This window comes from the organism of the source record quoted next, unplaced genomic scaffold (assembly GCF_019419815.1).
Source record: "Pyrus x bretschneideri cultivar Hongxiangsu unplaced genomic scaffold, Pyrus_bretschneideri_v1 Contig63, whole genome shotgun sequence".
NCBI classification, from domain to species: Eukaryota; Viridiplantae; Streptophyta; class Magnoliopsida; order Rosales; family Rosaceae; genus Pyrus; species Pyrus x bretschneideri.
In genome coordinates, this window is record NW_025999802.1 from 1,066,782 (window position 1) to 1,081,724 (window position 14,943).

Below are 14,943 nucleotides of genomic sequence, written 5' to 3' on the forward strand. Positions count from 1 at the left end.
ACCGGACTTGGGTTCATATACGGATTATCTGTCAAAACACAGACGGGCCGAATTCCACTTTGAACCAAATGGGCCATCCTCAGCCGAATCTTCCTGTTTATTTACCGTCAAAATTTAGCTCCAATCTTCCAAAGCAAGAATAGCCTAAAATCGCAAGAGGATGCAACGCTTAACTGAAGATATATACTCTCAGCATGTGCCCGCATGATAGGAACTCGTATACATGTGGCTGTTAACTTGACATCGTTGTTACTCTGAGGAAATGGACGGCGAATAAACGATCCGTATTAACATCTGCAAACTTGCATTACTTCAACCGGAAACCGAAAAAAGATCTGCAGGAGTTGGGCGCTAGAAAAATTTCGAGAGTTGAACGAATTCAACTCAGAAAATTTTCGAGAGTTGAACGAATTCGACTCAGTAATAAGGAAGCTTACAACGTTTGCACGATTGTGAATAACAAAATGTAACTGAAAATTTAGAAATGCTAATACAATCAGTCAGAAAATAACTAAAATAAACCGAGGCAAATGACAAGGGAAGTAGCACCCTTGATAGCCGTACTTACATGAACTTTAACAGCTTAAAAAAACATAACAAATTACAAATCATAATCAAAGCGGAGAGCACGTGCTTCGGCATTTGTCAAGCATGACGCCTCTTTGGTCGGACATATGAAAAGAATTCCTCGTACTTGTTTTCTCCCTCTTGATCTGGATGAGCTTGTCGAAAACACACCACGGAAAGCTGAGGAAATGATCCCTTTCCATTCCCTTGTTGCAGCAACCCCAGTAACGAGGATGATATGTAACATAGTACCAAGCTGACGCTTTTCTTGAGGATACATTATCGACATTGGTGCTGGAATCTGATTGATTCGCATAAAACCAGGCCCTAGCTTCCTTTTTAAGTGACCTTACAGTGTAATTAATTGTCTCCAAGTCTATCGAAAAATTTCGACACACTGGTGATGTTCCCAGTTAGTATATCTGCTTCAGTTTTGATGCCGTAGTAATCCATCAAGTTTCCCAGCTTGTAGTCATACTCCCTTTTGCAGTTGATGGCATCATCGATGTAAGCTTTGAATCCGTCTACCTCCATGTCGGGATCATAGAACTTCCTAGCCACTTCCACGGTGAAGGATTTAATTGAGCTTGAATGTGATCCAAGCTCAACATTTTTCACCTGTCGGAAAAGCTTCCCAATAACACGTCTGGACTCATACGTAGGTTTCTCAACCATTTCCATGAAATCCGGATATTCTTTGGCACGTAGACTACGCGGCACTTCCACTACCACGCCAGTTTTTGGAGAGTCGACAGCATAGGAACAGAGCTTGGCGAGCTCTATACATTGAGCACTCATGGCCTTCTGTGGTTGTGTGTCTGCAAAGACAGCATGTGCATTTGAAATGATCCCCAACATGTCGTTCACTATGTAGTTTGTAAACGACTCTGCAACTTCCTGTAACAAACAGCATAGGACACCAAATGTTGAATGAAAAAGGCAGAAACACGATTGTAGAATATGTTTTGAAGTAACGATAAGCGGCTACATTGTACTTAATAAATTGAGTAATACCTCCATTGTAACGTCATGATCCAATTCAATAGTTGGTGCTGGGGTATAATTCATCGGTCGAGCTTTCCTTGGTGGAATTAGATCTGAGTCCCAACTAACAAAGTAAAAATCTCCATCTAAATCTCCTCCTGAGCATTCATCAGGATGCGGTCTAATTCAGCGAGAAAAAAATAATAGTGAGTACGTACACAATTGAAGGCAACAAATTATTGTAAAACAGAGTAACACTAATATGCAGATGCAATCCAAAACGAATTTGTAATTTCATCAGCTACAAGAACTGAGAAGGTTGACATACCTCTCTCCTTTTTGCGGGAAAACTACACAATCCACCATGTGGTGCAATGCCGGCACGTCCACAGCTGTGAGAACACGAATATCTCCCGGGTGTAAACATGGGTTTCTAGCAACTACAACATTCCTGTCCACAACAAACTTCTCTTCGCTCGAGGTAGTGTTGCTGTGAGCACTGCCAGTGGAAATCACGCGGCGAGAGTATTGCACAAATACGTGACCATATTCCAACGTTCCAGTTTCATCCAGACATCCCATCATTGATCTTCCACTTGAAACAAATATCCTTGTTTTCTTCCGCAGTTCCATGAGCTTGGATGTGCAGAATGCTTGTAGCGTCAATGACAGAAATGGTTCTGCATCCGGCTTGTAACCACACGAAAGCATTTCCTTCAAAACATCTGTGACCTCCCCTTGAAATATCGTTTTGAGTGCTTCTTTTGCTCTTGATGGGTCAGTTAAAACGCCTTCCAATTGGTTCAAAGCCTGTCTTTGCTTCCTCTGAAAGACATGATCCGGGACTCCATTGGTGGACAGAAGGGTGATCAGTTGACGATTGAGGAAACAAGGCTGGTACTTGCTCCATTTGAGAACATCAAGTGCTGTGTTGTTGGATTGGTACTTGCACATGCTCTCCCTCAGTGCCAAGTTCTTTGTTAATGTTGGATCTACTGCCACGACACCTTTATAGCCACCTATACGAATTTGAAATGCTGATGGAGTAGAACTTCTCCCGCACTTTCTTGCCACCCTTTCAGCAAACTCAGCAGATATCTTCCCAATTCCATCAGAGAAACAATATTTGACTCCACTCCTTTCGATTTTAACATCAGGAATGAGTTCAATTTCATCCCTATCAACATTAAAAGTCTCCCTGGAAGAGCTGAAAGCCTGGCCCAACCTAACACCATACTTCGCCACATTTCGGATGTCTCTAAAGTCCCCCATCCAATTTCTGATGTCTTGTGCGCTGAGCTCACTTCTTGACGCAAACATCCACACTGAATGCTCGCGTAACTGACTTGATGAAAAGGCAAGAAACTCAAATTTCTCGTCACCAATGACAATGCCATTTCTTAGAATGGAAAATATCCTTTCATAAACTCTCGTCCTCCTTTCCTCTTCTGCAGAAGTGTTACTTTTGCGCGGACGCAAACATAAATCTTTCGAACGTATCTTACCCAAGTCCTCATCCACGAAAGAAACACGAAGAAAATTATCAATATCTTGGGGATATTTTCGTAGAACACGGTTTGAAAGATTTACCTCCGGACCACTAAAATAAACTTTAGATGGTGTGACTTGAACCCTGTGCACATACACCATTCCATCATCTAAAGAGATAGCAGGTGTTTCAGGAATTCGCGTGCACGACTTGTAATCTCTGTACTGCTCACAGAGCCAACTCACAGGGTCATAGCAGCATGCTTTCAAGCGAAATAATTTGTCCAGGGCACACTCTATGTAGTCAATTCTTCTTTTGCTAGGATCAACTAGCTTATAAAAAGTGACATCAAGTGCTTGCCCTGGAACACGTCCGTGCTGAACCAAGGAATTGATCTTGAACAGGATTTTATACGGCAAGTTAATGCCTTCAGGTGGACCGACAATAGGAACAAGATCTGAATTACAGGAGAAAGGATTGCCTATCTCCAAAACGAAGCAGTCCTTCAGTTTCTTGGTAATGAAGAAATTTTTCACGTAGATTTGGAAGCACAGAACCATATGGAAGTTCCAAACATACAGCAGAAGATTGGCCAATGCAGCACGATGGAGTGAAGTCAACTTCTCGAACCCAGTCATTGTCAGATGTTTGCTTAAAAATCCGAGGGGTGCCAAGTAACTAGGAAGAGAAAGAAGAAAGGTAGAGAAAAAATGTTAGTCATTTCCTCTGAGAGTCACACATTACACATTAAATTATGCAGGGTGAATTAAACTTTTGTATTAAAAATGTTAGTCATTTCCTCTGACAGATTGTTTCATGATATTCGACGTGGGATCAGAAGTTACTATGAATCTTTTATGCAGGGTGAATTAAACTTTTGTATTAATCAACTTATAAACTTTGATCACTAACTAAAATTAGAAGTTACAATCGTACATTTCATAGCAAATTGTAAAGTAATGGTTCACAAATTTCAGCTATATCATTGTACTAAAGAGAGGGAAATTTGAGAAAATGTGACTGACAAACCTGGATTAGAAGATACTTCCTAAGCTGATCGCGTGCGATATGGAGCTCCATCTGGCTAATACTTTCCGTGGAGACCTCGAGCTTGTATACAGCAGAATCATAAGAGAACGAGAAGTAGATATTCTTAAATTCTGTCCCAAAGTTGACTTGAACATCCGGTGCTGTCCAAAGAACAGAAAACTGCTCGTCAGGAAACCAGGCATCCGAAGTGCAGCTTTACACGTCCCATGCTGTGTTCAAAGTTATCAACCTTCCATTTCCTAGCTTTCAGGTAAGAGTCCCCGTACCACAAGAGACGATCATCAGCTAATGGGATTATTATTTCAGCAGATTCTGCATGTGTGAACTCAACTATGGCGGATGATCTTGATTTTCCATCATTTGGGGACGAACCTTCACGTCAGAGACAGTTCCTTCTCCAGTGTATTCCTCCAGAAACGCCTTCACTGCTTCCGGTGATTCGACAGAGGAAAATCCATACAACTGAATTGTAGTCTTAACCATGTTGATACTGTTGATGGCAACTGCTGATTCACAAGTACAAATTGAAATTAAAAACTATGAACTCTTTGCAATATCCCTATGCATAAAATACTTAGAAATACAATAAAATGATTGCTAATGCTGCAAATGAGAAAAGAGTAACGATATTTAGACGCACAAAATGACTAACTTGCTAACATAACCTATTAAAAAGTTTCGCTTTTTGTATGTCTAAATAGAATTATCAACAAGGAAAAAGAGTGGTACCTTGAATTTGAAATATGTATGAGCACTGAGATTATTCCCAACAAAATTAACGCTGCTGTATTGTGAGGAGCAAAGCCAATGAAGCTCACCTGTGTATATATATGGGTCCATCATATGCACAGTAACAAACTTGTAGTTACAGTTGTAGCAGAATAAAAGAAGAAACCTTGTCATCCCAGTTATCCTAGGTATGCTTTCCTCTGTGTCTTCCTGTTAGGCGCCAAATGCGTAGAATAACGAGTGTCATGATCTCCTGCTTCGCAGCGACAGCAAATCCTCATAATGCGAAGATTACACATGGTCACACGTAGCAAGATCATCATGGATTGTTTTATTCTTGTCATTTGTTTAGTATTGCGATATTAGTGAGTGAGTGAGATAGTTAGTTGTTATAATGAAAGAAATTGATAGGGATCGCACCCGCACCAAAAAGCATAGGCATAATTGATTTCTCCCACTCTATTTCTTTTATTCACAACTCAGCATAAGTAAATTTCAACTATATTAGTTTCAAACCTGAAACGTATAGATGGAAACTCAACACCGTATCTACTAGGATATTGGACCACATGCAATAAATTTCCAGCTGTATTACCATTGCATGTAACATAATTCGTAATTTTATAAGTTTGAATTTTATAGTTTTGTACTTAAAAGTTCAGAAATCAAATTGGTGTTATAGGGTGATTAACTCTTAATTGAGCTCCTAATGATGAATTGAACAATACGGCCAAGAACCTTATGGAAGTTTTGGACCAATCCTATGGTCAGCCCCAAGGAGAAGTTTCGGCCAATAACTTCCAAGAATCTCAAGTGTGAATGGGCAAATACCTCCCATGAAGGGTTACTTTGGGCCTTGGTGAGCAAGGTTGAGAGCATATACTTGACTGAGAGGATGTCTAAAAGCATTAGAATGTTTTTTAGGGTACTTTTTGGAAAGTTGGAACTTGCTCCTAAGGGATTCAATAACATACTTTGGAGCATCACCAATTCTTGTGCCTCAAGAAAGCAAAAGATCGCGGTTGTTGGTTGGGCCTGTTGGCTTGAGTAGTGTGCTTGACCTTTGTACCCGTGTTCAAATCTCCCTTCCTCTAAATAGAGGTTTAGAAAATAGCTTAATCCGAAAATAAAAAAAAGAGGCAGAGAGTGAAATATTCTCTTAAAATACAAGATCATTATAACAAAATTCCCTCTAGAATGAAGGATATTATGCTAACAATTGCACTTGAAAATGAATTACTGATAAGCCTAATATCTTATTCTACGATAACGAAGCCGTATCCCACCAAGTGGGGTCGGCTGCTAATATCTTATTCTACAAAAACAAACAATGAAACTGCCTTAATTTGCTCGATTTCAACTTGTGCCTACATCTGAAGACTAAAACAGAATCAACTCAAATCACTTCATCTAACCTCTCACATAGATTTATATAGAAAAACGTCGCCCTTGAAATTGAAGTTAACTATATCAACATCTCGGCAATCTGAACAGCATTAAGTGCAGCTCCCTTGCGTATTTGATCACCGCAGACAAAGATATCCAACCTGATTAGAGATATGCCTTTAGTGGTTTGTTGAAATATATAGTTAGAAAGATAAAATTTTGTACCGTTACCCTTACCCATAGTTCCCCTCTTGGGACACATCACGACGGATTCTGCCTACTGCAACATCGTCTTTGTTTGACACCTCCAATGGTGTAGGGAAGTTATTCGCTGACCGGTCATCAATAACCACCAGCCCAGGCGCTTTCTTCAGAATTTCCCTTGCTGTGTCCTGGACAGCGAACAGATTTAGAACTCTAAAGAGAACGGGAAAAAAATAAGTACATAAATAAAAATTCATAAGATCGTCATAAAATTCAGCAGGAACTGAGTCCCTCTAACATACAGGGATAAAATTCATAGGCATCTTAACACCTTCAAGAATGTCTCATTATTTAACTATAAATAGGATACAAAAATAGCCTAAAATTGCATAAGAGACAAACGAATCGTCATGCAATGTTAACTGAAGATTTGCAAGGCGAAAATCATCAACGTGTCTACCAAAGCAAGTATTGAAAAAAATAGAGTTCACCACTGACTTAAAGCAAGCATTGTGGTATTACCTCGTCAAGTTGATTCTCAAACTGAAGATTTATACTCTCAGCATGCGCCCGCATGACAGGAACTCGTATACATGTGGCAGTTACCTTGACATCATTGTCACTCTGAGGAAATGGACAACGAGTAAATAATACATACACCTATGTTATTAACCTCTGCAAACTTACAAGCTGCTTTCCATTAAATTACTCTGACTGATGAAATAGTATGAAACTAACCCATATTTTTCGTGTCTCCTTGACTAGTTTCATTTCCTCTTCATTATATCCATTCGAAAGAACTGCCGAGTTGTGCGAAAACAAATTAAACGCATACTGCAACAGGCAATCGCAAATGTACGGTTCAATGATGTTTCATGGAAAAAAAAAATTAATTTCCACAACAAACTTGAATAATTCACAATAAATAGACAGACCTGTCGCGAAAATATCTTAGTGGTTGGTGGCTTCCCTTCCAGGACCTTTATAAAGAAATTAAATTACATTACTTCAACCGGAAACCGAAAAAAAATACAACAAAAAACAATGAGACTGAAATGGTAAAAAAGAAACCTCCTTAGTTTGCAGCTCAAGCTCTCTCATGGCAGCAGCACCAGCTCCACTAGCAGCCTGATAGGTGCTAACCACCATTCGTTTTACCTGAAAACGATTCATAAATTATAATCCAATGTAACTCAATTAATTTCAAAAAACCCCAATTAAGAATTCACATATAAAATCCAAATATAACTCCAAAGCAAACAACTTTGTAGCTCCAAAAAACAAACTCAAGAAAACCCGATTTCGTAACAAACCCCAAAAAATGCACAAAATCTCATAACAACAACAAAGCAATCAACTTTATAGCTCCACAACCAAAAACCCATTTCAAAAAGTTTCAAAAACTTCCAAAAATCACAAAAGATAAGGAAAAAAAAATTGTCAACCTTAGAATGGCGATGGAGAGGGGTGACAGCCATTAAACAAATAATGGTGGAGCAATTTGGGTTAGCAATAAGCGCCCCCTTTCCCTTCCCAACCTTGATTCCCTCCATAGCCTCCGGATTGACTTCAGGGACCACAAGCGGCACGCCATTTTGCATCCGGAAAGCAGAGCTGTTATCAACAACAATGGTGCCGCGCTCGACGGCTACGGGACCGAACTCCTTGCTGATTGACCCGCCGGCGCTGAAGAGGGCGATATCGACGCCGTCAAAGCTGTCGTGGGTGAGCTCCTCAACGACGTAGTCTTGGCCGAGGAAGTTCAAGTTCTGACCCGCGGAGCGCTTCGAGGCGAGCATCTTTATTGAACGGAAAGGAAAGTCGCGGTCTTGGAGGACGGAGAGGAACTCCTGACCGACTGCGCCGGTGACGCCGACCACGGCGAGTGATGGACCGGTCTCTTGGAGAGACATTCGGACTGTGAATGGACCGGGTCGGAACCTGGACACGGGGAGCCCGAGACCGGCCGAGAGGGGCTACTTGAGGAGGAGGCCATTGTGTTGGTGGGTGAAAGTGGACATTTTGGAGATTTGGTTGGAGCCGGAGGAGAAACGAGTGGCGGCGGCGGCGGAGTGGGGTTTTGAGTTTTGCTCGAAGGCTGGTTATGTATATATACTGTGGTCTTTGTGACTGTTGAACTTGAAATAGCACGTGGGAAATGGGATATGCACACGACTTCAATTTTAACTTGCACATTCATAAACCGTGGGAGAATGAGCGCTTATAAAAAATTAAAAAGGATGTGTGTTTTCAATTCTCTTATCTTATTCATCTCGTGATATTTAGTCATATGACGAGAGACTTGAAGATGAAAGTGTATGATAATGAATTTACAAGTAATGTTGAGAGGGTAGAATTAAACACTAAATTTCAATAAACAATCTCAATCACTTAAGCGTACTTGTGTATGTATTATGTAATGTCCTTATGGGCATAGCATGAACAAAATGTCATCTCTTCCATATATATATAAGGATGTGTTATCCACACACCTTTTTTTACTTCTCACACACCTTTTATTAATTTATGTCCGTTGTTTTTTTGCAATTCAACCGATCCGACAATCAAAAATTAAAAAAGTATGTGAGAAGTAAAAATAGGTCTTATATATATATATATGTATATATGTATGTATATGTATATATGTATGTATTTGCCTCACCACTTCGTTGCCCATTGACCATTTGTTGGGCCGATCAGAATTGATTGTTAAAGGACTCGCTATATGTTTAGGATTGGATTGAATTTGACAATTCACTATTTTAATATCTGTTGAGTAAATAAATTAATATTAAAGAGTTTTAACGAAAAGTTAATAGTACTGTTCATTTTAACGAAAAATCATATTTTTACACTAAAAAGTAAATTCTAGTACTATTCACTTTACCCTTTATTTTATCTTTATCATTAAAACTCAAAATTTTCACATCATTTTCATTAATTTCCTTTTAATATTATCCAACTTAAAAGTTGAAGATAAATCATTCCGGGACGAAGCATTAGAAGAGATAAAGTACTTTCACGTCTAATCCCTCAAAATACCAACCAATCCTAAATACCACCAAACCAAACCATGTGAGTGGGTGAAAAGCAATGTTAAAAGCAACAAGATAAATTAAAGAAACCAAACAAAAGTTTGACAAGGCACATAAAGTCGAACCCGAATCCTCTTTGTGAGAATTTCGGGAATCCATCAATCCTATATGTTCATCGTATATCGTATGGTAATAAATTATTTTAAATATTTTTATTTAAAATTAAACACAAATAGTGTTTGACAAAAATTGACCGCACAATGTACGATGAACGGATACGATTCACGAATTCTCAGGATCCTCACCAAAAGGATCCAAAGAGGATCGTGTCCTCATTCACAAAAGCCTTTACGAAAACAAAACAAGCCAAAAAAACTTAGGGTGTTTTTGTTTGACCAGATTAAGGGGGACTGGACTAGACTAGACTAATTGCTAGTGCAGTCTCATGATTGGTTTGCACAAAGGATTAGGTTTAATGGGATTAGACTGGACATGCTCCGACTAAGTCCTTCGTTAGAAAGGCTTAGCGAGACCTCCCAATCAGCAGGGGACTACTAAGATCATTCGCGTCCCTTCCTCCTCGCGTCCTCGTCCAACCGTCCTCCTTGCGTCTTTGTCCTGGTTTGCTAGACCAAACTTGCCGGACTAGCCCACCGATGACGACGATCGTCGACGAGATGTACAAATTCTCGGCTCCGCGCTTTTGTGGGTTTAGTCTAACCTACATAAAAGATGAGAACGGCGACGATAGGCTCAAGGCTAAGTCTGAGCTTTTCACTATCGATGGCAAGGCCATTCACGTCGATTGGAATAGGGGATGAGCGTGGGTCATCAGAGAAGAGAGGTTTGGAGGGGGAGACGACGGTGAAGTCGAAGGAACGAGGACGAATTTGGTTGACTGAGATCCGCAATTGAAAATGGAGGCTCGTGACTGGAGGTTTGATTCGCAGATGGAAGCCTCAATGACGCAGATGGAGGCTTGATTTGCTTACCCTTCGTGGGAAATATATTGCCAATGCGTGGCTTTTGAGAAATTGAGATTGTAAATCTTTGGTTTTTAATTGAGAACATGAATTTTTGGGGTAGATTATGAGTTAATTTGCCAATTCTTCCTCTCGGTAATATGCAATTTAAAATTTGATTGTAGGTTGGTCGAAATTGAAGTTGGTTGAAATTGATTGAAATTTTGGTAGAATTTGGGAACTAGAAATTTTAGTTGAAATTTTGATGTTGGTTGAAATTGAAGTTGAAGCAAATAACATGAATTTTTTTTTACATATCACCGGTGGTTTTTCCCTTTTTTTTTTTTTTTTTTTAATTATTCATCTTCTTAGTCCGACACTGCACCAAACGCTTCACTAAATCAATACAACTTAGTCTAGTCTAAGTCAGTCCAGCTTAATCTTTGAAACTAGTTCAGTCCGAGATAGTCGAGTGCAACAAACGCACCCTTATGGGTTTTGAACCGAATTCATCATCTTTTAGATGGAGAACCCTTCTTCTTTGTTTACATTACATAAGAGTATGAGAAGGAAGCCCTTATACATGCCAACATATTACTACTCATGACAAAGAGAACCAGGCCGAAACTGCCTACCAACGGTTATGTTTGAGAGCATGTATAGCGGGTTAACAGTACAAAGTCTGCCTAGAATATCGGACTGCGAGAGCAGCCCCCAATCTTGATGTGATTGTCGAATCAATCCTCCAATGGTGCCAGTATAACATCTTGGAGAGGTACAAGCTTTGCTCGTCCTCCATATTCTTCTGGCAAGGTTTCTTCACCGATTTCCCGGATGAAGTTTTTTGTTTCTTCCTCACTGGTCACAATCACAACCTGCAGTCACGATCACAAACTAAGATAACAGCAAATGCTTTTAAATTACCATTCTTCTACGTTCAGAAACAACGAAACAATTCATAATATACCAACTTCATCCAGATTGTTGCACCACCTTGATTACATAGAGGTACCAAAATTTCATATTTTTATAGAATACTCATTCATATTATCAAAAATGGAAATACAACATACCTTTTCTTGTGTTGCCTTCTCAAGGAAGCGAGAAACCATCCTCCAGACACTTACAAAAAACCATGGCATGTTTAAGATGAAGCACTTTGCTAATCGCTCGGGGTAGTAAGACTGCACATTTAAAAGAATACAAAGCGATTAAGCAACAATTCATGTATAGCGAGGAAATGCTCTCGCTAGACCAGGGGCTTCTTCTAGTACATGTTTTGCATTTGCTATTAAAATAGCACCACAATCTTCATGGAGGGATTCTATCACATTTACACCAGAAGCTTGAAATCGTCATTTAGTTATGCATGGTCAATAGCTGGTAGGAAGATGAAAAACGAAAGACGACAGCTACATCAGCTTCAAAAGAAATTTGAAGTCATTGAATACAATTGCTTGAACTTGTATAGTTCACTTATTAGGACTGTACACTACACTAAGCCTGCAGCCATGCCATCTTAGGGCTCATATGGAAGTGCTTTTAAAAGCTGAAATTGAAATATTAGAATCACCTGTAGAAATTGAAATCCAGTGATTAACCACGTGCATCAATATTTTTGTATGAAATTTGTTGCAAATCAAGAATGCCGATCATCTTTTCATTTCCAATTTCCTTTCCCCTGAAAGAGCTAGACAAGCAAAACAAAAGGCAAAATGTTGAGATATCCTGAAAGAGCTAAACAGTCTTCCATCGATCGATGGATTTGAGGGTTACAGCATCAACAGAAAATATGCATCTCATGTAACATCTAATTCTACTGTTAACAAATTCACAGCATTGACACTGGGAGAACATGTATACTAGTGACATTTCTCAGACTGAAAGAAGCATGGGCACTATTCGATTTATGCGACCAGTGTTTTCATAAACCAGAATAGCTAAGGCAAGCCCTATCATGTACTGTCTCTAAAGAATCATAATCCTGCGTACCACATGTATTCTTGCTAAATCCAATCATGCTTCCAAGAACCTCATGTGAAGGCAGGTGCTTACTCTTTCGATGTTTTGAACAGACATTTCAATATTGAGAGGTACCTAAATTGCTTTGAATAGACATTTCAAGCACTCATCAAAGGGTTACCCTTTTTGAGGATTTGAATTGACATTTCAATTCATTGGCAGCTCGAATCCACCCGCTAAATTCTCTTGGATTCTTGTGTGCACATTCAGCAGTTAAATTCGGAATTGTTGAATAGACATTTCAATATTAGCAAAGTTGAGAGGTACCTTGCAATTGTTTTGTCAAGCAGATGAACCACAAATTCTGCAACAAGAGATGATCTAAAGTGAATCCATAATTCACCAATTACTTTACTTCTAGTGAAAAATAGAATTAAAATACTGATTTGCCTATGCAGTCTGCATTGTGGGATTAAACCTATTAGTCCCCACTATCCAGTTGATAAAGTCCTAGTGGATATATGTTTAAGAGCCAAAAATAAAAAGTGCTAGTGGATCAAGTCACACTCAACAATGCTAGTGGATCAAGTCACACTCAACAAGTCATTCTTTCTTGGCTTTTTAGCTAAAATGGTCCTGAGATTGTTGAGATTTAAAATCGATAAAAGTGGTTTTTGAAATTGTCCACTGTCAATTATTTTGGTCATTGTGTGAAAAATCTCTGTTAAATTGAAGAAATCACCAATTTAAGGTGAGAGGTTGATTTGACAAAAATAAACTCACGGAGATTTCTTACAAAATGACCAAAATGATTGATTGACAGTGGACAATCTCAAGAACCACTTCTATCGATTTTAAATCTCAGGACCAAGATGAAGAGTAATGCAATCACAAGATCATTTTGGATAAAAGTCCTTTTTCCTTAATAGTTTAAACTACTTTAATCTATGACTATGGGGAATTAAAAACGCTGGAGCAAAAGACAGGCCAAACCTCTTTATATTTGAACTTCTCTCCAATTGCATTCTAAAGAGTGATATAACACCAAAAATTGATGAAATAATAGAAAACTAGACACAGATAATTACTCTTGAATTGGAGCTGGTCCTTGGAAGGAAAATGCTTGCTTGCTTTAATCACCATGACAGGGTACCCGTCCTTGGACAAACCCTGCAAGAAGATCTTTCTGTCGTCCAATTCATCCTTCACTTCGGCGTCCGAGACGAACCCATTTGGAACAAACGAATCCCTCCATTTGTGCCACTGAACAAACATCTTCGCTGCTTTGTCCGAGTCCATTGATCTCGCAATCAAGAACCTCATGAGTGTTGGGTCTCCAAACTTCTGCCAACAAAAAAACCATGGATTAATAAGAAGTACGAAAGGGAATGACTTCTACTCTACACTGTCTGCGAAAGCATTGCAATTTACTCTTACCTCAGTGGAAGATCCAAGCTTTTGCACTGATTTCTTCATCTCAGTCAGAGCAATTTCTTGGGTTTTCTCCATTTTTTGGTTTCTGAGACTTGCTTTGTTTCTGGGATTGGAAGAGAGAGAGAGAGAGTGTTGCGTTGACGAAACGGACTCTCTGCTCTCCTTCGGACAAAGGGGACTAAACAACGGAGGGAGAAGTAAGGAAAGGAGGAGGGGGTGGGGCAAAATACTGGTTCGTCGCTATTGAGTCATGAATTTGGTTCAAAACAGACAGCAAAAAGTGTGGAAGAAACAACTTGGCCCAGGAACCACTCGAATTTGATATGCAGCCAAATTAGTCTTTTTTTTATTGCTTCTTTTTTGGTAACTCAGCAGCCAAAAGGTTTGTCCGTCGCAGTCATCGACGAGTGGCTGTATAATTTGCTATTTTTGTAAACCATTCGAACATAATTTTTGTCACTCGGCATATTTTGCTAGTCTCTGCGTCTTTACATTGTTATTCTTCATCTCATCTGATAAATATTGTGCCGACCCTTTAAGAGCGTTTGATATTGTGGATTGGTTGATAGAGAGAGGATACTTTTGTTGTAACCCATTGTTGCAATTCCTTTCTTATTAAAAGAGGGATGCTCACTTTTGTACACGCACAATGCTTTTTTATCTCATCGAATGTTTTTTTCTCTCATCGGTTAATGCAGGTTCTTTATTTCTTTCAAATAAGACGACATGGAGAAGCATAATAGTTATAATGATTAAGAGCCCATGAGATTACTTATATGTAAAGAGATTATTTTCCACGTGCATAAAATATCATGAAATACTTCATCTTTTAGGAGATTAATTTTTAAATTACTTCCTCTGCTTGTTCTCAAATTATCTTTGAAGTTTAAAACCTAAAAACAAAAATATTTTTGTTTCTTATCACAACAACAAAAAAAAAAAAAAAAAGACAAAAAGACAAAATCGAATAAAATATTAGGATCTGTTTGGTACTCTACTTGAATCTAACTTTTTAAACTCAAAATCAATTTTCAAGTTTTGGCATTAAAAACTTATTTGACAAGACTATTTTGAAAAGCTGAATTCAAGGCTAACTCAAAAATATAATATATTCTCTAATAACATAAAAATTGAATTTTTA

The 14,943-nt window shown here is 38.9% G+C and overlaps 1 protein-coding gene and 2 pseudogenes across 1 annotated transcript; all 3 read right to left on the bottom strand.

Moving 5' to 3' along the window:
* Positions 1-376: 376 nt before the first annotated feature.
* Positions 377-5,192, bottom strand: LOC125471949 (annotated as a pseudogene).
* A 770-nt stretch (positions 5,193-5,962) lies between these two features.
* Positions 5,963-8,445, bottom strand: LOC125471883 (annotated as a pseudogene).
* Positions 8,446-10,902: 2,457 nt separating this feature from the next.
* On the bottom strand, positions 10,903-14,287 carry LOC125471900 (CRAL-TRIO domain-containing protein YKL091C-like). The gene is given in 7 exon segments (XM_048572848.1): positions 10,903-11,281; positions 11,480-11,590; positions 11,980-12,005; positions 12,008-12,096; positions 12,696-12,732; positions 13,457-13,712; positions 13,806-14,287. Coding segments are annotated over 7 exon segments (729 nt in total). The 5' UTR covers positions 13,878-14,287; the 3' UTR covers positions 10,903-11,143.
* Between the last annotated feature and the right edge of the window lie 656 nt (positions 14,288-14,943).